The sequence below is a fragment of the Furipterus horrens genome, unplaced genomic scaffold (genome assembly GCF_987537825.1).
Source record: "Furipterus horrens unplaced genomic scaffold, mFurHor1.1.pri manual_scaffold_9, whole genome shotgun sequence".
Classification (NCBI taxonomy): domain Eukaryota; kingdom Metazoa; phylum Chordata; class Mammalia; order Chiroptera; family Furipteridae; genus Furipterus; species Furipterus horrens.
The window spans coordinates 29,676,632-29,702,872 of record NW_028327179.1 but is presented as its reverse complement, the minus strand read 5'-3'; the positions used below and the strand labels follow the sequence as shown (position 1 = coordinate 29,702,872).

The window sequence follows — 26,241 nt, the reverse complement described above, 5'->3', positions numbered from 1 at the left end:
CAGAAGCGGGGCTGAGAGCCAATAAAGCATATGCATGGGTTCCTGCCCCGGCCCCTGGCACAGAGCTCTTAAACCATTGCGTCCCCTAAGTGATAAGAGCACCAGGAGTATCTTTTGTTCCAGTGCTTGGTTTTTGACCCCAGTTCCTGACACAGGTCCTAAATCCCTTTGTTTCCTGGGTGATAGCAGTGTCTTATTCTACTGAGGTGACTCTGGGTGGGTTCCTGGATGGGTGGTAGTCACCAGAAAGACCGATCCATGATGAGAAGCTTGGAATTTTCCAAGCTCCCTGCCCCCTGCCATTCTCTAGAAAGGGAAGAGGGGCTGAAAATGGACTTAATAACTGATCACGCCTATATGATGAAGCCTCCATAAAAATCCCCAAAACCCGGGGTTCAGAGAGTTCCCAGGTGGGTGAACACATGGCACCTCTGGAAGAGCAGCGCACCGAGAGAGGGCATGGAAGCTCCATGTCCCTTCCCACGGGCCATGCCTCATGCATCCCTTCCATCTGAGTGTTCATCTGCATCCTTTTTCATATCCTTTTGTAATAAACTGGTAAAGAGTAAATACACTGTTTCCCTGATTTCTGTGAGCTGCTCTATCAAATTAATCCAACTCGAAGACAGGGTCGTAAGAACCTCCCAGTTACAGTGGATGAGTCAGAAGCATAGGTAACAATCTGGGCTTGTGACTGGCTTCTGAAGTGTGCTGAGCGGCCTTGTGGGATGGAGCCCTTAACGTGTGGGTAGCTAGCGTCAGAATGGAGTTCAATTGTAGGACACCCAACTGGTGTCACAGAATTGCCTGGTATGGGGGAAGAAAAGCCCACACGTTTGGTGACCAGAAGAATCAGAAGTGAAATGTTCCGTGTGGGTAGTAACGGAGACACACAGAGGAATCTTAACAAGAGCAGACTGAGGGGGCCGTGGAGGGAAACCTGAGGGGAGTGGGTTCAGCATGAATGGCAGAGGCAAGCTGCCGAGGGCCCTGCAGAAACAGCAGAAGTGGGCAGAGCTGAAGGAGGAAGGGGCATCATGAGAAGTTTTCCTTCATATGGGTGACATACTGGAAAGTTCGTGTGCTGCCAGGAAATACCCCAGTGAAGAAGGAAAAGCGGGAAGTGATAATGCAGGAATGGCAAGTTATGCTGGAATGGTATTTGTGAGCAAAGTGAGAAGGGAAGCTAACTCAACTGTTTCATTGATGTTATTCCACTGGGTAACAACACGCATGTGCCCACAGAGCAAGTACGAAGCCCATTTAATCAGATAAGAAAACAGGCTCAGAAAGATTAGGTCACTTGTCTAAGGTCCCAGAGCTTTTAAGAAACTCAGTAAGATGTGAATGTGATTTTTTCAACCATTATCCACGCTCCTTCACACTATGTTCCCATTGGAACAATCAGTTCTCTCAGAGGGCAGCAGCTGGCAGCAGAATGAGTAATACAGAGACACCTAACATGGATGCCCGTTTCCTGCATGTGGGACGCGGGAAAGCGGGGCATGGAGCCTCGGAAGTGCTTGGTACAGGAAAGAAGGAAGAAAATGGAAGTAAAAGGATGTCCTGAGTATAGTGATGGTTCCGCTAATTCATTAGGCATATCCAGTTCTCTTTGACAAGAGCCCTAATAGATGGTCTGGAAAAATGTCCTTATGATTCAAATAAATACAAGTCTGAAAAGCAATGTGCCACAAAATTTAACATGTGTTAGAATTGGGGAAATGATTTAAAATGTGTATTCTAACACTATGTAGCCATAAAAAATATGGAAGATTTCTTTACATATTTACATATCTTTAAGGTACATGGTTAAGTGACAAAAGCAAGTCAGTGTGTGTTCTGGGGATCAATATTACGCACGTGTGGTGACGGTTAATTTTATACACCAACTTGACTGGGACCTGGAATAAAAAATGATTAAACATTATTTTTGGGTGTCTGTGAGGGTATTTCTGAATGAGATCAGCAATTAATGGGGTGAACTGAGTAAAGCAGATGGCCCTTCCCAATGTGGGTGGGCATCCCCCAGGCTGCTGAGGGCCTGAATGGGACAGGTAGGAAGGAGGAAGAATTCGCCGTCTCTGCCTCACTGACCAAACTGGGACATTCATCTTCTCTTTCCCTCAGACTGGGACGCACACCATCGGCTCCCCTGTTTTCAGGCCTTAGGGTTCAGATTGAACTATACGACTGACTCTCCTCCATAATCTCATGAGCCAATTCTTTATAATACATCTCTCCCTCTCTGTCCCTTCCACCTCCCTCCCTCTCTTAGGGTATTGAGATTCCTGATACACATGCACATATGCATATACTACATACACTCTCTCATAGGAATAAATAATATGATATGATATAGAAAGTTTACATACCTGCCTCTTCGGTGTAAATAGGGAGAGATATATGAATGTGAATATACATACACACCAATTTACTTATATTTGGCGGAGAAATACCCTATAGAAGGAAAAGCCAAAAACTAAAGTCAACAAGAGTGAGCTATCGGGGTGAGAGAAGTCAGGGTGGCGGGTATAGGCATGTTAAGTCAGACTTTCTGAGGATACCTTGCTTCTGTTATATAATTTTGATTTTGGAAACATATGTTTTACATAGTCAAAAATTAAATTAAGTCTAAAAGAAAAAAAAGCAATCCCTAAAAATTGAAAACAAACTGAAACAAATGAATCTAACTATATAGCAAGTTGGTGGCAAAACCACAAAAAGAAATGAATTATTTTAAATAACCTTAGAACACAGTCTTTTCATTGTACATATCAAGTGGGATATATTCTGTGCACAAATAGAGCTGAAAAGAAATCTTAAACTTCATTCTGTATCTAATTGTTAACAGTAATACTGGTGTTATTATTTTAAATATATCCTACATCTTGCATATGTAATTATGTGGATGTTGCTGGTAACCAAGACTCTCAACAAAAGAATAAAGATATAAATAGAAAAATAAAAAATAAAAATATTTTGAATTTAATTCCGCCAACTGTTTAACTTTGAATTCAAAATACCAGTATGAACTGAAGACTCCCCCCACCCCCACGACTAGCCATTGAAAAGTTCTAAAGTAATGACAACCCCAAAGCAAGAAGCACAACTAGTCCTCACATTACGGTCTCTAAACATAGCTGCCTATTATAAAGAATAAGGGCTCTATGAAAGAGTGGATGATTCCAGTCTGGAGCAAGAAATACATAAAATAACATCCTGTTCTACCAGAAGGCAAGTAAGCTTATCACATATTAATGAATCCTATCAAACAAGACTAAGGAGAAAATATAAAAGAGCTCCCATTGACCAAAAATGAGATAAACACATTTGATTACAACATGCCAAATATATATTTTTAAAAACCTATGAGTTTATAATACTCTCTTTAAAAGACTCCCATCCCCCCCCCACACACAAAGACAACCCCCAACTCACTGAACCTCAGAATTTATTCATCACCTTACACTGAAAATTGGCTCAGATCAAGGAAGTAATTTGGTTGCCTCCTGTTTCTAACCCAGATTTATCCCCTAAAATCCAACTCAAACATCTAACAGCCTACCTATCCAACTGCATGTTTAATAGGCATCTCAGTATTACCTGTCCACAGAACTTTTAGTTTTGCTTCCAGAACTATCCCTGCCCCAGAATTCCCTCAGCTTCTTGGACCGCCCTCTGCCATGTCTCATATTCACGCTATCAAGAAAATCAAAATCCAACTACCTCTTACCATCTCCACAACTAGCACTCTAGTCCTGCCATCGTTTGCCTGCCTTCCACTCTTGCCCACTTCACTCTAGTCTCTACAAATCAGCCTGGGACATCCTTTCAAAATTCAATCTATATCTTCTCAAGTCCTCTGCACGAAACTCTCCAATGACTTCTACTACACCTGGAATAAAATTCTACAAAATCTATACAATCCGGCACCTGGGTGCCTTTTGGCTTCTCTTCTCTCCTGCTCATCACCAATCTCGGGCCAAACCCCTCTCCTTGCTGCTTCTCACATCTCAGGCTCTCTGCATACGTTATCCCCTTCACCTAAAAAGCTCGACTCATATTCTTACACGGCTCCCTCTCTCACTGAGGTCTCTGCCCAAGTGTCACATTTCAGAGGTCTTCCCTGACCACCTCCATGGACCACAACACCCCAGAGTCCAAGGTCATCATCCCCTTCCCTTGCTTTTGCAGAGCCTGCCTCTGTATCATACAATCTACGGGTTCACACTGCCTATTTGCAATATACGAACACAATGTTTACCCTGGTTTAGAACAGTGCATGGCACATAGTTGGTACCAATATTTGTTAAATGATTAATAATCTGAAATTAACCTAGGATTTTCAAACATCAAGGTTCTCTCAATTTGTAAGACAAGTCCACGTTACCTTATCATGTATCCTTAATTACAGAGACTAAGTTATTCTACAACATCTATGAAAGTTACACAGTTATCTTCTTTCACCTCGTACTTGACAGGATTGAAGATCCCAAAACCTTTATATCACATTGTGATGAAAGCCTTAGCCTCAAAAACCTTCATTAAATTTAGTCTGAGATGCTCACTCTGTTTAATAGGTAGTGACTCATGGCCAATTACGCCACAATCAATGGGAAAGTTAATAGGCACTAAACCTCCTCCCATTTCACTTCAGGAACATCTCACAGCTCAGGAAGAACCTTTTAGGTTAAGCCACTGCCACAGACACTAACACTGATAGAGGAACAGATTTGCAAGCAGCCAGGAAGCAGAGCTTACATCTTATTTCCTTTCCATTTAAATTTTAGATTTGAGTTTTAAACACCTAAGGCGCAGATAAAGCAAGAGCAGACAACCAAACAAGGAAGGTGGGAGGGAACAGTGTTTGCTCTTTCAGACATTTTTGAAGCCTTCACATGCTGGGAAGAATGCTGGAAGGTAGGGCCAGTAAAGATAAGTGATCTGAGAAATGTATGCAATAGTACCTCCAGGTTGAGTCTAAGACTAACACGAGGGGAAGGATGTTTTGAAAACTATTCCTGGGTTTTAAAAAATCATGAGGAATGTGGGGGCAGTTTTTCCTAAGTCTGTGGGTGTGGATGAGTTGGGGGAGTATTGTGAAGGTTTTAGGTCCACCTCACATTGGCCAGATCATTGGTCTTAGTGGCTAAGAATCTTGCAAGGGGCATCAGAACTTTTAAGCAAAGATAGATGCAAGGTTCTCATGCAAAGCTCTATTTTTAATATTCTTCTCTCTACATAGAAAGTTCATGGTAGTGCAGGTTGGGCACAAATATGTATATATATAAAAACTAGGTCCAAATTCTAGTTCCAGAACTCACTAGCTATATAACTTTGAGTAAATTATTTAAACTCTCTACCTGCCTCTGTCAGAGAGAGGTCGTCGGCAGCCGTCCGTCTCGAGAGACAATGGTGTAGCTTCTTAAGAGTCTATCTGCACCGCCGAGAATGGTTGTGCAGTCCGACTCGGGAGTGACACGGTATCTGTCTCCTCCCGTGTTGAATCGACATCTTGCGATGACGCTGGAGTGTCCTCTCCAGTGAAGCTGAAGCTACAGAGCCTGGGCAGGGTGATATGGAGGGTCTGCTGTTGCCCATGCAGCAGACCCTCAGAGAGAGGTGAAAGTACCTATTTTACGGACTTGTTATGAGGGTGAGAAAATGGGTGGAAACTGTTAGCACCGGATCTGGAAACTTCTATGTGCTTGGTAACCATTTCTTCCTTTTTCCTTTAGTTTAACCATCTAGGAAATAAACATCAGCAGAATTCCAATCCCACAGAATGTTTTTACTTTAAAAGTTCTTCAAGTAATTTTTTTTTAATTGCCCTCCCCAGGCCTCCCAGCCTCTCTGCGAAGATCCCTATCCCCCAGCAGCAGAATCTGCAGTCCGCCAGGACTAATTCCATTATGTCCTTTATCCTGTGCACGCTGACCTTCACTGACAACACCCTCGTTACCATTTATCCCCCCATCTAATCGCCATGGGGCTCTGCACTTCCCTTACTCCCTTCTCCGTCCCTCAGAAACCCTTCCACTGTGCCCCTCGAGATTTCACAATTCATGATGAGCAAAATCCCACCCTCAATCCGTCTGCTACAGGAAATCCTTGTCAGAAGAATCCTCTAAATATTCCTCCACATTCTCGCTCTAACCGACACCTGCCTCTTCCTTGAGAACAACAGCCCGCTCTTCAGCAGCGAGGGACTTCCTCTGCATTCCCGGGTTGCACCAGGCTTATGAGCAGGGTCGGTTACTCCTTCCTCCTCAGTGCCTCTTCCAGGCCATCCCCCAACCCTCTGTCTGTAACCCCAGTTTCAATACTCACATCATCTGCCTTTATCACTCAGCAACCCTCTTTGCTTCTGTCACCTAAGAACTCCTAACTGGTGCCCCACCAGGTTTCAGCCCCTGCTGGCTGACATGGCCTCCAGCCCTCCTCCGACCTTAACTCTTAATAGTTTCAATACACCTATCCTTCAACAAATTAATCCTTCAGATCCTCCAGCCTCCCAATTACTTGAATTCTTCTCTTCCAATGATCTTTTCTCCACCCTTCTTCCACAGGCATCCACTCCCATGGTCAGACTCTACAATTTTGACATTACCAAGAACTGCAGTACCTCTTTATTTTCAAATTCTTGCAGCTCACTTCTTGGCTACTATCCTCTAGTTTTCCTGCTCATTCCCTCTTATAGCCCAGTCTGAACCCTGCAACTCAGTAAGCCTCCCACCTGCTCACTGCCTCCTACCCCAATGTCCACTCTTTGCCCCTTATCTGGATTAAATCTATAATCGATCACTATAATTGCTCCCTTGCATGCCCCTAGCCTCCCTGGCGCTTCTCCTACTCTGGGTTAGTACTCAATGGCCAAGACCTCAACCTGGTTATATCAAACATTTCTAATTCCCATGCCAGGAGCTGAGCAGCTGGACTCGGCCGGAAAGCACACAACTGCGCTACCAGGTCTCACTCTGAACTGCACAATCACTAGTGCTCAGGTGAGCCCTCAGGTGGGTCTTGCCCAGTGGCCAAGCTGTGTTCCCCCCCTGTTCACCCTCCCACTTTTCTCTAGATGACTATTCGGTATATTCACTCTCCTCAAACTGCCAACACCTCCTTCCACATCCTCCCTCTAATCTACTTCCCAGAGGAAAGACTAGGAAATCGGAAGAAGACTTCCCCCAAATTCCACTCCTTCATCTGTACAACACCTCTGTCCTATCTGCCACCTGCCCTTCCATTTTCCTAGCTCCTCATTTCTCAAACTTCTGGATTCCAGGACCCCTTTACCTGCTTTCGTTTATGTGGGTGATAGCTATTATATGTAAGATATTAAAACAGATAAGTTTTTAAAATATTAATTCATTTAAAAGTGAATAAATCTATTATATGGCAATATAAACAACATATTTTTTTAAAATAACTTTTCTAAAACAAAACATGTAGTGAGAAAAAAAGCAGTTTTATGTCTTTGCAAATTTCTTCAATGTCTGACTTAATGGAAGGCAGCTACATTAAATCTGCTGTAATACATTGTGTTGGTTGAAGGATATGAAGGATTTCAGCCTTACAAAGATTCATAGTAAGAAAAGGAAAGAGTACTTTAATAGCTATTTTAGATCATTGTGGATATTCTCCTATGATACAACACCAAATCCCAACAAGTGGTAGTTTCTTAAAGATTAGCTGCAATGTGGAATCTGAAACTGTATCACTGAACTTTTTGCATCACATTAAAACCCATGCATAAATGAGTGTTGTACTTTATCATTTATGATGAAAACTCTCAGCAAAATGGGAATACAGAGAACATACCTCAACATAATAAAGGCCATATATGAGAAACCTGAAGCCAACATCATACTCAATGGGCAAACACTGAAAGCATTCCCCCTAAGATCAGGAACAAGACAAGGATGTCCACTCTCTCCACTCCTATTCAACATAGTCTTGGAAGTTCTAGCCACAGCAATCAGACAAGAAAGAGAAATAAAAGGCATCCAAATTGGAAAAGAGGAAGTAAAACTGTCATTATTTGCAGATGACATGATAGTGTACATAGAAAACCCTATAGACTCCACAAAAAAACTACTTGACCTAATAAGTGAATTCGGCAAAATTGCAGGGTACAAAGTCAAAATTCAGAAATCGAAGGCATTTTTATACACCAACAATAAAATCTCAGAGATAGAAACTAAAAGAAAAATCCCATTTACTATAACAACAAGAAAAATAAAGTACCTAGGAATAAACTTAACCAAGGAGGTAGAAGACCTGTTCTCAGAAAACTACATAACACTGAAGAAAGAAATTAAGGAAGATACAAATAAATGGAAGCAAATACCATGTTCATGGATGGGAAGAATCGACATCATTAAAATGTCCATACTACCCAAAGCAATTTATAGATTCAATGCAATCCCTATTAAAAAATAAAAAACAAAACCATGCGTATATTGTGTACTTTGAATATACCTTTTACCCCATGCATAAAATTGTAACACCATGGCTTAGGCAACAGTAAAATATGTTTCCCTAAGTTATGCAGATCTTCTAAATGTTGGTGGATTTCATTACACTATATTTAAAAATTACATCAATAATATCACCACTAATCATATCACAAAAGTCTTTTAAGTATTGAGAAGCTGTCATATGAAAATTTTAATTCTTTCAAATAAAAAAGATGCTCCATGAAATGGAAAATGACTAGTTCAGCTAGTAACTCAAAATAATAGCTCAAGTGTACTTTCTCAGACAACCATAACAGGACAGTGAGCTGTAGGAGTCACGTGTACTTTCCATTTAGCCAGTAAGAATTCTAAAATGACCTGTACTCAAGGGTGAGATTTAATAAAAGTCAATAATTTTCGCCCTGGCTGGCTCAGCTGGTTAGAGCATCATCCTATAAATAGAAAGGTTGTGGGTTTCATTCCCAGCCAGGGCACATGCCTGGGCTGTCGGTTTGGTCCCCGGTGGGGGCATGTATGAGAGGCAACCGATTGGTATCTCTCTCACAGAGGTGTTTCTCTCCCTCTCTTTCTCTCTCCCCAGAGTCAATAGCCATGTCCTCAGGTGAGGATTTTTAAAAAATTAGTAACTTTTACAGCTTCCTCAAGGACATTCTGAAGCGGAATTGGCATCACCATCATCACTACCGCCCTTCCTGCGACGTGTGGAGGTGAAGGACACGCTGGCTGCTCAGGCCCGTCTGGTGGCACTGTGTAATTGGTGTTAGGGCACCAGCAGTTCTACCCACCACTGCTCTGAGAACCATCTGTTCAAATACAGCACGGTGCGAAGGGCGGGTCACGGACTCCCTGAAAAGGCCATTCCTCACCTTCCCTTGACAGCAACACTCTCTAAAAAGGGCCTGGACTGTATGCAGGAGAGGAAGGTGGCAAGAGGAGAAGGGCTATCCGCACATATGAATGAGAAGTGAAATCAGCACCTCTCCATTAATCAACCCTTTCTGGAATTAAAGAGAAAAATAAACCCAGGCACCTGACATTCCTAAAGGTTGTCTAATATACTATCGACATAATACAAACCTTTTTAAGAATTCTTTTTAATTTACTCCTCGCAGACAGTGTCTAGCCACCACATTGCACGCACCCCCTATAATTTCAGACATCAAATATTAACACAAAGTGAGTAATGCAAAAAGAAAGGGGGTTAATCAGACACCTTGAGAGAAAGAAAAGAAAAAAAGCACTGATTCAATGAGAGCTGCTAATGAGGCTTTTTGTTTTGGTAGATTAATTTGGGAGTCTGATGACTCAGAAGAAAATTTAAGCTTTGCAGGTGACTGCTGGTGATTATGATCAAGTTCTTTTTTAAAAATAAAGAGATGCCTTTGCTTAATTTTATAGTTTCTGAATTTCATGTGTTGACCTGAAATCTATGTCCACCCTAGAAGTGCAGAAAACTTTCCTTATCAGCAGAGTGAAAGACCTCCTCTTATTGATTCTGGATTCTATTTGACTGATGATGAGCATTTCAGAGGGTGAACTGCTGATGTTTAAATACATTACCCTAATACTCTTTAAGCATTGCCAATTGTAAACCTCATTAACTCCCAGCATGTGGCCAAGGCCTGCATTTCATCACAACAGCCTCCCAAAGTGAAAATAGGTATATAAAAATCATTTTATCATCAACATTACATGCCCCTCCACCTTGTGAAGTATTTAAAAGGCTGTATTTTTTTTTCTCAAAAGGATAAATAGCAAACATGAAAAAGGCAGAGAACACACTTTATTTACACAGCCGCACATTATAAAACCTTAGATTACTTTTTTAATTTTTTTTCTTGGACACTCTTATTCCTCCTGCCTCAAAACGGGATTTGTCCCAGGAGTAATGCTCTGTCCTCAGAATAGAGGAATTATTTGTGGATGCTGATTTCCATTTTGATTCAACAATATAGGCACGGATAAGGTGGTGAAAACTGGACATGTCAACTTACCATTAAGAAACCAGAATTTCTGACATCCCCTTTTGCAAAGAAGAATGAACTTTTGTTTTTGCATAGAGTACAAAGAGGTTCCACACTTGAGATAGAAAAACGTTTTTGTGGTAAATTTGTACATGATCCTAGGATACCTATTAGACAAGAAAGCCACCCAGCGCCCACTCCACACAGATAGAACTTGAACCTGTGACAGGCAGGGAGCCTCCTGAGCCTGAGAGGCCAGGCACCCAACACCTCCCGCCTATTCAGGCCCCACTTAGTCTTCCCAAGTGAGGAGATGAGGTGCTGGTAAGAACAGCCTTTCGGTCAAAGACTTCTCTAAAAAGACATCAGTTAATAACAAAACAAACAACTAATAGAAACGAATTTGCTCAAAGGGACAACTCAGAACCTTTACCGTTACCTTGTTCTTAGAAGACAGCTGTGTGAACAATGTATAAAAATTATACTTAGATGATAAGACAAAGAAAGCTTCAGTCCTAGTCTAAACAAAAACATAATGATAACCAAATCTAAAAGACATCAAAAACCATACAAACGAATTCAGCAGCATGCAGAGAATTCATACTATTCAGCTAAGGTAGGAGGCTCTGAGTAGGCTTTAGAGACTACACCTCTTCTCCCCCAAGATTCTGGGGGACAAGCCCTCCTGGCCCATGACACCCACCAAACAAAAGGTTTCCAAGTCTGGGCATTCAAAGTTTCCTCTCATGTCCCACAAGGTACTTCACAAAGTGAGAACACCCATCATTAACTCTATTAAAACAGCGGAATTTGGGAAATCTAAACATGACGGGCAATAGAAGGGAAGGGTGGGGACCAGTGAAATCCAAGAACAGTAAGAGCCAGCATGCTGTGGCATAGGGAAGTTGGGCCAATCCCCTGACTCCAGTTATCCTTTGATGGCTCTCCACTGTTCTTAGGGTAAGACTCCCAAATCCTTAATAAGAAGAACAAGTTCCGGCACAGTCCTGCTCAGCCCACCTCTCCCAACACCGTGTCCTACACCTTCCGTGCTCCAGCCACGCCAACCTCTGCATTTCTGAATGTGACTAGAGCCTTTGAAACCGTGTTCCCTGCCTGCAATGCTCTGTTCTTGGTCCCCAACTCTCCAGCACCCACCCTCCTCCTGTAGCTCAAATGTCCCTTCTCCTCGGGAAGCTTTCCCTGACCTCCCCATCAGCTTGAAGCCCCTCTTAACTGTCTCTCACTCCATGTCTCTCCTTCCTAACACTTGTCACAGCACCAATTCACATTTCTTTGTGGTTCCAGGATTAATAGCTATTGGTTCCAATAAATGAGATGCCCCAGGAGGGCACCATTTGTTCTGCACTCACCAGTTATCCTCAACATACAGGGAAGTGCAGGCACAGAGGTGAGGTTGTCAGACTGCTGCCGAATGACAAACCCGATAGCACTCGGGAGGACACTCAGAGTACGCAAGGCTGACCAAGTCACAACCTCATGAAACTTGACATCGGAATCAAGAATGCTCCAGAAAAACAGGCTCCCTTTGCTATAGGTTCACATAGTACACAGGTGTTTAACTTTCAGGCCTAAAGTCCAGCCCAGCGCTACACATGTGTGAAGCCTTCAGGAGCAGCCATGCCCTCACGGAGATGGTGTGCAGCAGTGTGCTGGGGTCTCTGCTTAGATAATGCCTGCATCTAGCCAACAGCTATCATACCACTAGAAAAAAGCTATTTTAAGGAATCGAGATGGTCTGTCTCTGTCCCCAATAAATTCTCCTCTTTTTAATTTTTATATATTGACTTGAGAGAGAAAGAGAAACATCGATTTGCTGCTCCATTTATTCATGCCTTCATCGGTTGATTCTTGTATGTGCCCTCTCTGAGCATCAAACCCACAGCCTTGGCATATCGAGACAATGCTCTAGCCAACTGAGATAACCTGGCCAGAGCTCCCTAATAAATTCTTTGCAACCACAAACTTCCTAATTCCCCAGAGAAAATAGCTATATGAGAGTATTTATTTCCTAAGGCTGCTGTAACAAATTCCCACAAACTGTCACAGTTCTAGGGACCAGAAGTCTGAAATCAAGGTGCCAGCAGGGCCACACTCCCTCCAAAGGGAAATGCTTTAGGGGAGATTCCTTCCTTGCCTCTTCCAGCTTCTGGTGGCTCCAGATGCTCCATGGCTTGTGGCCACATCACTCCAATCTCTGTGGTCACATTGATGCATGGAACAGTACTTGATTTGTGATAATGATTTGTGACTTGTGAACCTGACACATTGTTATGCTTCCAAAGAAAGGCATTCACAGTTTTACATCAAGGACAGAGGTATTGGTATGCCTATCTGTAAAGCAGATACTGAGGAGCTGTGGGTCAGGGTTAGGGAACATCTGAACGAGCCTTGCGCAGGCCTAGACTCAAATGCTGGCCCTACAGTACTAGCTCAGGGCGCTTATTAAATACCTTGGATAAGTTCTTCAATCTGTTCAGTCCTTTCGGAAAGAATTATCACAATATATATGGTGAGCTATGAAGTAGTTCTACCCGTAGACCCAGGACTATTTCTCTTCTAATTTCTTTGTAAGAACATAATTAAATGAAAGAGGAAAGATATTCATGCCAATATTATCTATTTTAGAAAACTAGAAACTGAAATAATTCTATAAGGGCATAATCTCATAAAGTAGGGTACATTAATTTGATAGAAAAGGATGAAGCTATTTAACACTGTTAACGTAGAGAACATTCAGAAGTATAACAACTGATAGTCAAAAATATTACAAAAGAGAATTACAATTAAAATGAATTTAAATTATAAAAAATATTGGTGCAGGTTAACAAATAATGGAAGATACTAAAAAGTTCAAAATATCTGTGTCAAGATGAGATTAAGGGTGGTTTTCCGCTTGAAACCGAGGTGTTCACTGTTAATACTGTTTTTGTAACTGGAAAAAAGAAGTTAGCCAAAGGGCAACAAATTGAGGCCATCTAAGATTTTCTCTGTCACAGTAAAATGCGGGGATTTAAGATAAGACAAACCTAAAAGAAAATGTCAGGTTAAAGAGGATTGCGAGATTACGAGAGAAGTAGCAGTTCAGATCATTAGAAAGGCCAAGGTCTTTGGAGCGGGCCAAGCCTGCCACCTTTCAGAGAAAACTGCCTGATCAGTGGGCACCTCAGTTACTTTGTCTGCAAAACCAGGAAAACAAAGCCAATGTTTCGGATTTGTTATAAGCTTTAAAAAAAAAAAAAAAAAAAAAATATATATATATATATATATATATATGTTATGTTATCTTACATTTATGTCATCTTCTATAGGTAAAATATATGTTATGGTAATGCATTTAATGAATTTAAGGCTATATTTTTATAGAGTACATGAGAAAAGAAATAGGAAAAGAATGTGTTAATGGGGGTGAGGATAGAAAAGGCAGAAAGTACAGTAAAGATATTACAATTACATAAATTTATGCCCATAAATATATTGATGTAATTAGAAATGAAAATACTCACTGTGAGAGAAAGAAAAGACAAGACAAAGAAAAATCCTATAATATTAAGTTTAAATAGGAAATGTCATTATGAACTTTTGATTTTTTAAAGTATACTTCCCAGCTCTTTCCACTGGAAAGTCAGAGAAGCGATAACACCCTAGTAGCATTAAGCTGGTGCTCAATTCTCTATTCCTAAGCACCACTCTTAATCAAAAAGAATCAGGGCTTGTTAGAGAATAGAGAGCTTTCCAGGTCAGAGGCAGGAAAAATCCAAGGTGAGTCTAGAACATCTTACTTGCCAAAAGCAAGGAGTAGTCAAAGGCTAAGGGTAGACGGGATACCCACTGACCACAGTGGGACAATTCTAGCACCTAAGGGAATAATAATAATAGATTATAATACACTGAATTTAAAATAAACAAGTCCATGAATTTGTACTGATATAAAAGGTGAAAACAGAAAGAAATGGTAATACGAGGTAAGAAAGCTTTTCTCTACCAAAGAATGGCAAACAATAAAGATAGGACTATTTAAATTAAAATCACCATTTTTTCAAACCCCAGTGTTATAACTGATTCAGAACAGGATCACTGTGGAAGCTAAAACTATTGGGTGAAAGGTTGCTACAAAACATGACATTCACAGATTCGAAAAGTATTCTATCCACTCGTTACAAAACAAAAATGGTTCCATACAATGGAAATAGCTCATGGACTGATCAAACTCAGCATCATCCCTGCTGGAATAGTGTGCCTCCTGACAAGGGAGAGCAGGCAGCACAGCACGCAGCACTGCACGTGCCTCAGGCAGGCGCAAAGAAATGATCAGACGAGTCCGGAACGTGGGGCCATCAACAAAATCCCTGGGCCTGGATTTTAAGTCAATGTCAAGAAAAAACAGTAAGAGGCAAGGGTCTGTTCTAGATTTTAAAAAGATATAACAACTAAATGTAATATAAAATCCTGAACTAAATCCTGGATTTAATAAAAAGAAAATTAAAAATAAAAGGCGATGAGGCATTTGAGGTAGAGGTTGGGGAGAGAGATCTGGGGTGTTTGAATATGGGGATGTTAGATATTAATTGACATGATTGCTAATTCTCCTAAGTATGATAATGGCTATGATGTCATGTAAGAGAATGCTGAAGTCTCATGACGTCTGCAATTTATACTTAGTCAGCCAAAAAAGGAAATTGTGTGCGTGCATGTTTGTGTGTAGAAAGGGTAAACGTAAAAGGAGAGAACAAAGGTAGAAAAAGTGCTAACAATTAGTCAATCTAGATGAAGGGTGCTCATTGTATTCTTCTTCCAATTATTCTGTAATTTAAAATTTTTTGAGCTATCAAGCAGAAAAAAATTGACTTGAATCACTGAGTCAGATAATTTATGTTGCATATATATGTGGTCACCCTTCCTCTGAATCATGAGGTGTGCAAGCAACTAAACTTTCTCAAAAAAGTGTTTGCTAAAATAAATTTATGTCCTACCTAGCTTTTGCTTCACTGGACTAGTATGAAATACATCTCAGCCTCTCTCTGCACCACCCAGAGTTCCTATGAGGGAACAAAGGCCTCTCATACATGACAGTTCCTACCAAGCGAACAACCCACCTTGGGGTCAAGAGAGAAAAGAGAAGTAACCTTAATAACTGCTCCTGGAACAGAGAGAGAAGGGCATAACCCAGCACGGGAAGTCTAGCTGCCAGTTCCTCCCATCTCCTCCCACATTGCATAACCTTCACCTTAGAGGACGTGAGTTCTTTAAGAAACAGGACAGTAGGAGGATAATTAAGAAAAGGGAAGTTCTGGTGAGAACTGAGAGCATCCACGGTCCACCAAGTGACTTCACTTGGGCTGTACCTCAAACCAGTGCGTGTGAGGAGATCAGACACGTGACCAAGGGAGAAAGCGCAGAGCTAGAGAAAGTCACCCCAGAATGGCAGGCGACTGCAGTCTGTCCCAGGGGGTGGGTGCCAGCAAGTAACAGGGACCGGAGGCTGAGACTACCACAGTGTAGGTAGAGAATGCTGGTTCCTGTATATTACACTTGGCATTAGGGGCCACTGGTGTTCCTATTAGCAAGAGTTTGGAGTCCAAAATTCAGTACTTTGTGATAAAAAGCCAACTGCATTACAGCTTAGGAAAGACTCATTTTTTTAATGTAACAGAGAAGACTGGCAGAAAATCCAAAGGCAAGTGTCCTAGTTAATTTTAGATGGTCCAGTCTTTCTCTTCCCATTTGGTTAGAATGCTTTTCATGAAGATTTGGAATCATCTATTCTGTCTGTTACTAAATTTAAGTTATTTGAGTAGAGAGAAATACTATAGAAAAGTTCTGTTCTTACAGCTCTATTTTATATTTACTCACAATTTTAATAGGTGCCTTGAAAAATACCAACATAAATACAAACACTCTGGTGTATCTTCATACCACTCATCAACTCCAACAGTTCTGTGAAACTATCAATAGTTCTTTAAAATATATCAAGAAATACACAGAAAATCCCCAACTGTGATACAAACACATAAGGAAATATTAAAGTTATTATTTCTAAAATAATGTATTAATTATAAGAGGTACAGAAAATGCTCTAAAAGATGGAAAGTATATTCAGTAGCTTCCTAATAATAAAGTAGCAGAAAGCTGTTTCAAACAAGAACATTAAACGAGATAATTAAAAATAAACATACCCATCTTTGGTTTGATCCACCACACCACTCAAAACTTCCACAGTCTTTGGATTAGGCCGGCTTTCTCCAAAAATGTTCAAATACCGAGTGACAAAGTCATTGGGAGACATGAAAAATTCGCCATTTTTTTCAATGCTTGCATACTGTTTGAAAAGAGAAGAGATACTTTACCCTCAAAATTATACAATCATGAGATTAATATGTGAAAGAGCTGAAAATATTCAAAAGATAAAATATCAGATGTGATCATATTCTCTTCACAAAGACATTTATTTTCCATCACTTGAAAGAAAAAAACAAAAACATAAGTTTGCCCAGTTTTATGTTTATACCAGTGGTTCTCAACAGGGGGGAACTTAGCCTGCTTGTCCAGCTTACAAACATCAGTGTCCCCAACAGCTGACTACAATCAGCAAGAATTAGCCTTCTCTCCCTGTTACCTGCCTTTCTGAAGTGGATGCTCTAGCTCTGAGCTTTCTCCTTTTGTCTTTATTTTTCCACATACGGGACATCTGGCGGTGTCTGATGACAATTTTGATGATCATAACTTGGGGGAAAGGGATGCTACTGGCATCTACTTGGTAGAGGACAGGGATGCTGCTAAACGTCAGACAATGCACAGGATGACCTCCACAACAGTGATGCAGCCCCCAATGCCGAGTGCTGAGGTTGTGAAACTGGTTTACAGAAATGCAGAAAGACAGCCTATGTCTTGTCCTTTAGCAAAGACAAGGAGCTCCTATTAAAAGTGGGATTAATTATGAAGTCATGGACAAATACAAACTAATTCTTTTGCCCATTTCTGCTTCAAGGGCATCAATGATGTAAGAAAGGATGAAAAACAGGCTGAGCTGGAAAGGAGACTATGAACTGCACGGCTTTTTGTGGGATTTTATGGAAAAGGGTCTGAAAGGCTGCTCTAGTAGTGTTCTCTTCATTCTAGAGCAGAAATGCTCCACAGAAGTATGGGGCATGCAAAGCTGTGCACAGCATTCCCCCAGGTCTGGCTTTCGTGTGATACATTCCAGCTCACATAATTAGGACCAGGTAATTCCTGCTCCATGGAGGCCCCAGGCGCTGTGGGAAATGCTGAGAAACAACTTTGGGGTCATGTTATCCTTTGGGAGCAGAAAAGGGCCTCTTGATCCTGGGGACAGAACAGTGACTTGGGGGGACCTCGGGGATGAGGTGATGGCAGTGAGCTACACAAAAAACAGGGACAGATGGGTGACAAAGAACCACACTGGTAGCCACAGTGATGGGGAGCACAGTGATGTGAGGTGCAGTGATAGCATCTCTGTTCCCTCTGTCACCCCAGAGTTAAGGCTGATTTAAATTATTTTTAAAAGCCTCTTGTTATTTCTACATTTTAATTCCAATGAAGGATAAGCTCCTGCTTAGATACTCAGTAAAAAGCTTGGGAGTCCCTCGGGCCTGGGCTTCTCCCACCTCTGCCTCTGCTTTGTGCAGCCACCCATGTGACCTCAGATAAGTAACTATGGGGTTAGCCAAAAAGTTCCTTTGTATGTTTCCCTAAGATGGCTCCAGTAGCCTTAGCTGTCTTTAACTTCATTCGAAACAATTTTGTTAAGATTGTATTGTGACAGCGTGCATTAAAAAAAAAAAAAAACCATCAAAATTGGGGAATTTTTGTGTCGTCGTCGGCAGCCGTCCGTCTCGAGAGACTATGGTGTAACTTCTTAAGAGTCTATCTGCACCGCCGAGAATGGTTGTGCAGTCCGACTCGGGAGTGACACGGTATCTGTCTCCTCCCGTGTTGAATCGACCTCTTACGATGACGCTGGAGTGTCCTCTCCAGTGAAGCTGAAGCTACAGAGCCCGGGCAGGGTGATATGGAGGGTCTGCTGTTGCCCATGCAGCAGACCCCCCCCCTCTCTTCGCAGCTGAAGGGTCCAAGGGAAAGACGGAGTCAATACAGCTTGGCTTCAGGTGCGCCGCAGGAGTTGCCGGTGATGACTACAACGTCAAACCGCCTTAGGGACTCCGGCTCCGGATTTTCTGTCGGGGTTTACTCCCTTAGCCTTTCCCCTGAAGAGGTATGCCGCAAGGCAGCGGAGGTTTTTTGGAGTCAGAGTTTTCCTTCTCTGATGTGCCCTGACTGGAAGATCGAACCAGCGACACTTAGCTCGCAGGCCGACGCTCAATCCACTGAGCCAAACCAGCCAGGGTAAAATTTTTTTTTGTGTGTAGCCATTTCAATATTGAAGATGGAAGAAAATATGCAACATTTTTGGCATTTTATGCTTTATTATTTCAAGAAAGGTAAAAACACAACTGAAATGGCAAAAAAAAGATTTGTGCAGAGTATGGAGAAGGGGTTGTGACTGATCGAACGTATCAAAAGTGGTTTGCAGTTTCGTGGTGATTTCTCACTGGATGATGCTCTATGGTCAGATAGACCAGTTGAAATTGATACCAATCAAATCAAGATATTAGTAGAGAACAATCAATGTTATACCACGTGGGAGATAGCCAACATAATCAAAATATCCAAATCAATAAAGTTATTGGTGAAAATGAAAAAATCTGTCTTTTATTTTATGGAAAAAACTAAATGGACTTTCTGGCCAACCCAATAGTTTTCTGGGCCTCTGGCTCCTTACCTATGAATGCATAACAGCATTACCTGCTTCATAAGCTTGATGCCAGAAATAACTGAATAATCATGTAACAGATTAAGCACAACCCACTACATGTAATAAGCAATTTATAAATGTTCTATTTTACTGGTTTTTGTTTAACATTTTTTAGCACAGTGCAAAAAAAACCCCTTCAAAGATGACCCAATAATTCTATTATTCTTCAATTAGCATTAAATTCAGCTTTCTGAAAATGTAGAAGAATTCTATTTTGATTTTCCCAACTGATGCAAAACTGAGACTGAAATATAAAGGAAATGTCACTGCTAATTACAGCAATACTATGATTTAGAATTACACCTATGTTTGTGTATAGTGGTGAATAAATTAATTTATTTGAAATTACAATTTAACTCTTTCTCCACCAGTGGACATTGAGATTATTTCCAGTGTTTGGTATTTTTAAATAAAGTTAAACTAACTGGCCTTGTATATAATATTTGTCCAAATTCCTGGCAATTTTTGAAGACTAGATTCACAGGAGAAATTGTTGAGTCAAAGGAGAGGAACTTGAAGGCTCTTGATACTTATTATCACTCTGCTCTCCAGAAAATATTGTACCGATTTACACTCCCCCAACAGTATGCAAACACACCCTTTTCCTGCTTTGTTTATCATATTTGCTACAAGTATTGTTCCAGTTTGATATGCTTATCGGAGTCTGTAGGACGTTTTCTCCTTTGTGATTTCTTCCATTACTTTAAGTTTAGAAACTAGTCCTTCCTCATCTCAAGACTAAAGATTCACCCACATAGCCCTGGCTGGTGTGGCTCAGTGGATTGAGCACCAGCCTGCAAACCAAAAAGTCCCCAGTTCGATTTCCAGTCAGGGCACATGCCTGGGTTGCAGGCCAGGTCCCCAGTTGGGGGTGCATGAGAGGCAACCACACATTGATGTTTCTCTCCCTCCCTTCCCCTCTCTCTAAAAATAAATAAATAAAATCTTAAAAAAAAAAAAAACTTATTCACCCACACATTCTCTTAGCTTTTTTTTTAGGTATGTTTATCTTTTACCTTTAAGTTTCAATACATTGGTGCTTTTGTTTTTTTGGTATGTGGCTGGAGGTAAGAATTCTCCAACTTTAGTTTTTTCCACTGAATCTCTTGGTCGTTTAACATTTTAAACATCTTTAAAATGTTATTAAATCCTTCTTCGGGAATAGATTTTACAGGTGACCTGAACCTCTCTCCTTAACAATGTTTGGAAGTTTTAATATCATTAAACATACACTTGTGAAACAGGAAGGCTTTTAGGATTCCTTGAACAACCCATTATAATACTAAATGTGATGGTTAATTTTGTGTCAACCTGCCTGGGGCCAACAGGTACCCAGATTAAACAGTATTTCTGGGTGTGTCTGTGACAGTGTTTCTGGATGACGTGCATTTGAATCTGTGGACTCAGTAGTAGAACGCTCTCCCTGCTGTCGCACGGACATCGCCCAATCCACTGAGGGCCCAACAGAACAAAAGGCAGAGGAAGGAAGAATTTGCTCCCTTTTTTCCGGCCTCATTGCTTGGGCTGGGAGTATCTTCTCTGGCCCTTAGACTGCTATTTACATCACCAGCTTCCCTGGTTCTCTGGCCTTCAGACTTGTACTAAATTACACCACCAGTTTTCCTGGGTCTCCAGCTTACAGACATCATGGGACTCCTCAGCCTCTATAATGGATTGAGTGAGCCAATTCCTCCTAATAAATATGGATGGATGGATGGATGGATGAGTGAATATAGCTAGAGATGAAGATATCTTCTACTGGGATCACAAATTACTTCTTTTTAGAAAAATCTGCTTTTTAAATTTTCATCAATGAATATGAACTGTTTTGTCCTAAGAAAAACATTTTTCAAAAAAAGGATTTAATTTTTTTTCCAATTTTTGCCTACAAAAATGTTTAAAATACATATCATGCTTTTGTTGACAAAAAATAATTATAAAAATCCAAGTGCACTTCACTAGATATTAGTACCACAATTTGTAATGTGGTCTATTTCTGTTCAGTCCCTTTACCCAGGCTGCCGACCTTTAAAGTCTTACTATACAGTCATTCAGCTGTTTCCAAAGGCTTTACACCGCTGAACAGTACACACCACCAGTTCCTTTGCTCTCCTTTGAGCTAATGTTTTCCTCCTTGGGTTCCCATTCTTATTAGTGGTAACCGGCCTATATCCAGGCTATGTATCCCGTGGGAATATTTAACCTGTGCTCTCTCCCATCCACTATACGAGATTAGTCATTTTCATCTAATTGCCCTTCACAATGTCTTTAACTTGCCCATTCTCCCTTCCCTTTGCCACCATGGCTCTAATCAAGTTATTAGGGCCCCATAACCTGGCCAGTGTGGCTCAGCTGGTTGGAGCATCATCCCATATCCAAAAGGCTGCAGGTTCGATTCCTGGTCAGGACACATGCCCAGGTTGTGGGTTCAGTCCCTGGTCTGAGTGCCTTGGGATCCCCGGTCTGGGTGCATAGGGAGGCAACCAACTGATGCTTCTCTCTTGCATCAATATTTCTCACTTTCCCTTCCTCTCTCTAAAAAAGCAATGAAAAATGTCCTTGGGTGAGAACTTTTTAAAAAGGATTTCTTAAAAGTTACTAGGGCCTCACACCTTATACTCAAGGCTGCCTAACTCATGGCCTTGCTGCACCAATCAAATCTCAAATCCATCTTTCTGTATCACTGGATTACTCAGAAAATCAATAGCAGAAATGCCAAACTTCCAATTACCTTTCTAATTTTGTCACCCACACCCTGTAATAACTGGCAGAGCCCTTGGCACAGAGTTGAATTTAAACATCTGAAAAGGAGCAAGAATCTTAAATCTAGAGAAGCTGCTTGCTCCAAAACCCATCTCCAGGTTCCCTCCAATGCATTCCTCTTCCCTGGATTGCCTAGGCTGCCCTCCACTGTGCCTCTCCAGCTCACACTCAGCCCCAAGGCTCCTCAAGGTCCATCTCCAAGGAGCCTTCTCTGACCACTCCCCACCATGGGGACTGCTCCCCCACACTTCTGTTTCCTGTGGCATGGGCTTAACCACACATGGGACCCTTGAGTATGGTGACTTAAGATTCTTTTTTTACCTGCTTCCTGCCTGTAAATCTGGTCTCCTGTATAAAACCTGAACTGTAAGACATGGTCACTGCTTATACCTATTTTGCACATCCCACTCACCACAAAGTTTCATGGTGTTTTATTTAAACTGTAGGCACTCTATACACATCTGTTTAAATGAACATGAAACAACATCAAAAGTGTTAGGTATACAAAAAAACACATGTCCACATTTAGGTTAGAAGCAAAACGGACCACACCTAGACTTCAGTGTCCACATTCAGACGAAACATCAGCCACCGCTTAGCTCAAGAGCAGCCTGCATAATAAAGTTCAATGGCCTAAGGTTAGGAATGGCTTCCCCCAAGTACTGCCCTACTCACCATTCTATGCCCAAGAAGACCCTGTGCTCCAGCCCACCACACACACCTGGCACTTCTACAGCTCTTTGCTTTGCATATGCTGTTCCTTAGCCTGGAACATTCTTCCTTTACTCCACAACCCTCCTCTACCTTCTCCATTTGATAAATAAACACCTACTCGTCTTTAAGCAGCTCAAACAGCACCTCTCTGTAACTTTAACATCTCTCTCTAAGATTATGTAATCAACCCCTCATCGTCTTCCTCCTAATTAATGTTATGTAATGCTTATCAACCATATTATGGCTTTTTCTTTTCTTTTTTTACACTTATAGCCACACAGAGAGAGCTAGTTAAGGGCAAGAGCCATGATTTATACATCTTTATATACTCAACACCTCACACTGTATTTAGCATACAGAAAACACCTTCAAAAAAGACGGGAGAATTGATTTTAACTCAAAAACCTAAAATAAGTCAGCACTGGGCCCACTTTAGTCCTCCAGGACCACTCTTTCCTAATCTGTCACAGTTCCACTGGCTCTCAGCTGCACAGCTGCCCATTCCCCTGGTCCCAGCACATCTGGTCCAAAGAGCACAACAGAGCTACTCTCCACCTCCCCCAGCTATAGCTTAGAGAGAGAAGGTTGGGATATTTATTACTAAGAAAAGTCAGGGAAAAATCATAGAAAATAAGCAAAGTAGTCAGGCTTACAAAATGCTTATAGCTGATCCATAATTAACTACAAAACCCAGGCACCGGGGAGACATGCCTGGCACAGTCCCCAGGGTGCCTCGCTCCTATTCTTTCCCACCACAACACCGTGTGTGCTGGATGGTAAAAAAGAGATCCTCAGCGTGCTGAGCTAAGGATTTGCGTAGGTACCGCACTATCCAGGCCTGATGAGATCACCCAAACCTTTGCCAGATCCACAATCCCTTCCAGAAATTGCTGATCACTGTTTTCTTCAGAGACGGTTCTCCCCACATTATGCCCTCGGACTTGAAGTCATACTGAACTGTCACTCAAAAACCAGGCAGTCCTAGCCACCCCAAGGGAAGACAGCACTTCCTCACCTGGTCCCAAAGATCCCGCCCCAAGCCACATGCACACTCACACAGAAACCCGACAGGTGGTGCTCCAGAACCCTGCATGTAATTCCTCTACCTGGCCAATCGAATTTGTCTCCAGTTTAGGCTTGCCTGCTATTGAGATACTGTATCTGGCAAAGGCATGTTGTTCCAAAGTGGTCTCTCGATCTAGCCTCACCAGCTGCCACTTGGCCTCAAAAGGTGGATACAGATTTACCTGGAGCCATTCCACTGGATTATACAAAAAGGCCAGTAAGTGTCTAATATCCTGAGACATTATTGTTCCTGTTTCCTGTCAGAAGGGTGCCCACAACTATTGCTGGTTTAGAAAACAGAAATACGTAACAGGTAGGTCTTGAGTTCAAAGAATGATTATGACTTTGCTAGCTCAAGTTAATGAACTTCATCCCTTTCTCTAGGCTGTTCGGCAAACCACTCACGTGCTTTCCTGCAAGTGGTTTTCCAGAATTACATCATTATAGAGTTTTACAATAAAGACCTTAAATACACATACTACAAACATGTGAAGTTCCCCCAGGTATACCTCTCATCCCAATCATGGTGGGCCCAAAGTGCATAGCATTTCTGTTTTCTGGGCTCTGTATCCAGAATCACTTTCCACAGTAGAATCTCCATATTGCATTGTTCTTTGGGAGCCAAAAACAAATTTATAAAAGATTTCTGATTTCTTATAGATAATCCAAACCTCCCTACAAGTGTATTCTTTTTTTCTCTTCCCCAAACTGCTTATATTTTTAACCATTTTTCTCTGGAGACTTGTTTATCTGTATCTGAATTATTTAATTTTAAGCATTTATTAAATCAATATCTAATGCAAATTAGGTGCCACTTTCACAAATTTTTCATTGAATTTTTATAAATTTTGCAACTTATTATGAATATCTTCAATCATATACAAAGAGAGAATCTAATAAACCCAATATTGTGCTTCCCAATTTCAAAAATTATCATCATACTGCCTATTCATTTTTCCTACACCATCAAAACTGGATTACTTAGAAGCAAATAATCAGAATACCATTACCCAGCCTAAAAATCAATTAATAACAAATAGTATCAAATAATCTCATCAGTGTTCAAATTTTCTGATTGCTCTTTTTTTTTAATGGCAACACATTTTGATGAAGAAAGTGATATATACAAAATTATTAACTTTGGAAGTCATATATTCTCAGTACACAGCAGAACATCAAGTTTCTCATCTGAAGTCTTGGTTCTCTTTATACACAGCACAGTTGCCTTTTGTCATGTTTAGAAAAGGTATATATGTATACTTTTAAAATTATTTTTATAAAAATGGACTTTTTTTTTAATACTTTGATTCCAGTTAAATAACATTAAAAGTGGATCAGTGTCTGGAAACTGAGTCAGACTTTTATTAGAGTATTAATCATTCACTGCTCGATATCACAAAGTAGGCGAAACTAAGGAAATCAGCTTGTATGGCATCTGCTGTGATCTCACTTCTATTATTACTCACACCGAGGCCTCCACACCAGGCACAACAGTTGTAATAAAGTGATGGTGACAATGACAGTGATGGTGATGGGCAAGGGCTCTCCCCCTCCGGATGAATGAAGTGGATTACTGACATGTTTACAATGAGTTCTAAACTTCTTAGGAGAAAAAGCATTGCCATTAAACTGCACAAGTTAATCCTGGAAAGGTAATGGGCTGTGAGACCAAATCCCCCAGAAACTTCTTTTCAATACCTGACACCATGTGAGATTAAAAAAAAGGAATGAAAAGGTAAACCATGTTGCCATCACAAACAATTACCAACAAGTTTCTGATACATTTTTTTAAATAGATATAATTGTTAAAGGGTCACTTTTACAAGTCTTAAGTAAAGATACTTTTTGGGAGTTTTAAAAATGATAACAATGAAATAAAGAGCTGCTTGAAAATAATCTTTAAAAGTTGTAGAACACAAATCAAGCAAGAAACAAAACAGATTCCTTTATACTGACCTTCAAAAATATTGTCCTAAGCTCAGCTGGATCTGCTCTCTTGGTTAAAGCCACCTATAAATAAACATAAAAATGTTTATATTATTAGAACAAAGCTGAGAAATCAAGCTAGCAACTGAAAGAAAATAAACTCCAACTCAGAAATTCGTGGATTTCGTTTTTGTACTTAAAGCAGCAAATTCCCCCAATACAAAATCTACTCACTGGATTTTAAATTAGACTCCCTATGTGGCTTCTAGAACACGAACATTCTGAGCCTGGAACCAGTAAAGCTCCTAATATGTAGTGTTTAATGTATATCTTTTTTATTTTCAAAAAGAAGAAAAAAGAAAGAAAAGTTGAAACATTTGTAATCATCTGGCATTTTTAAAACTATACCCCAGAGTGACCCATACCCTTTCATGGGGGAATATTAAATATTAAAATACAATTTGTTTGTTAA

The 26,241-nt window shown here is 40.9% G+C and overlaps 1 protein-coding gene across 1 annotated transcript in view; it reads right to left on the bottom strand.

Moving 5' to 3' along the window:
* SLC25A13 (solute carrier family 25 member 13) overlaps positions 1-26,241 on the bottom strand; it is a 173,162-nt gene that overhangs the window by 122,360 nt on the left and 24,561 nt on the right. The window contains exons 2-3 of the mRNA XM_090287211.1: positions 25,800-25,853; positions 16,645-16,787 (exon numbers count right to left, since the gene is read on the bottom strand). Coding sequence (XP_090143337.1) covers positions 16,645-16,787; positions 25,800-25,853 — 197 coding nt within the window. The remainder of the gene's footprint in view (positions 1-16,644; positions 16,788-25,799; positions 25,854-26,241) is intronic.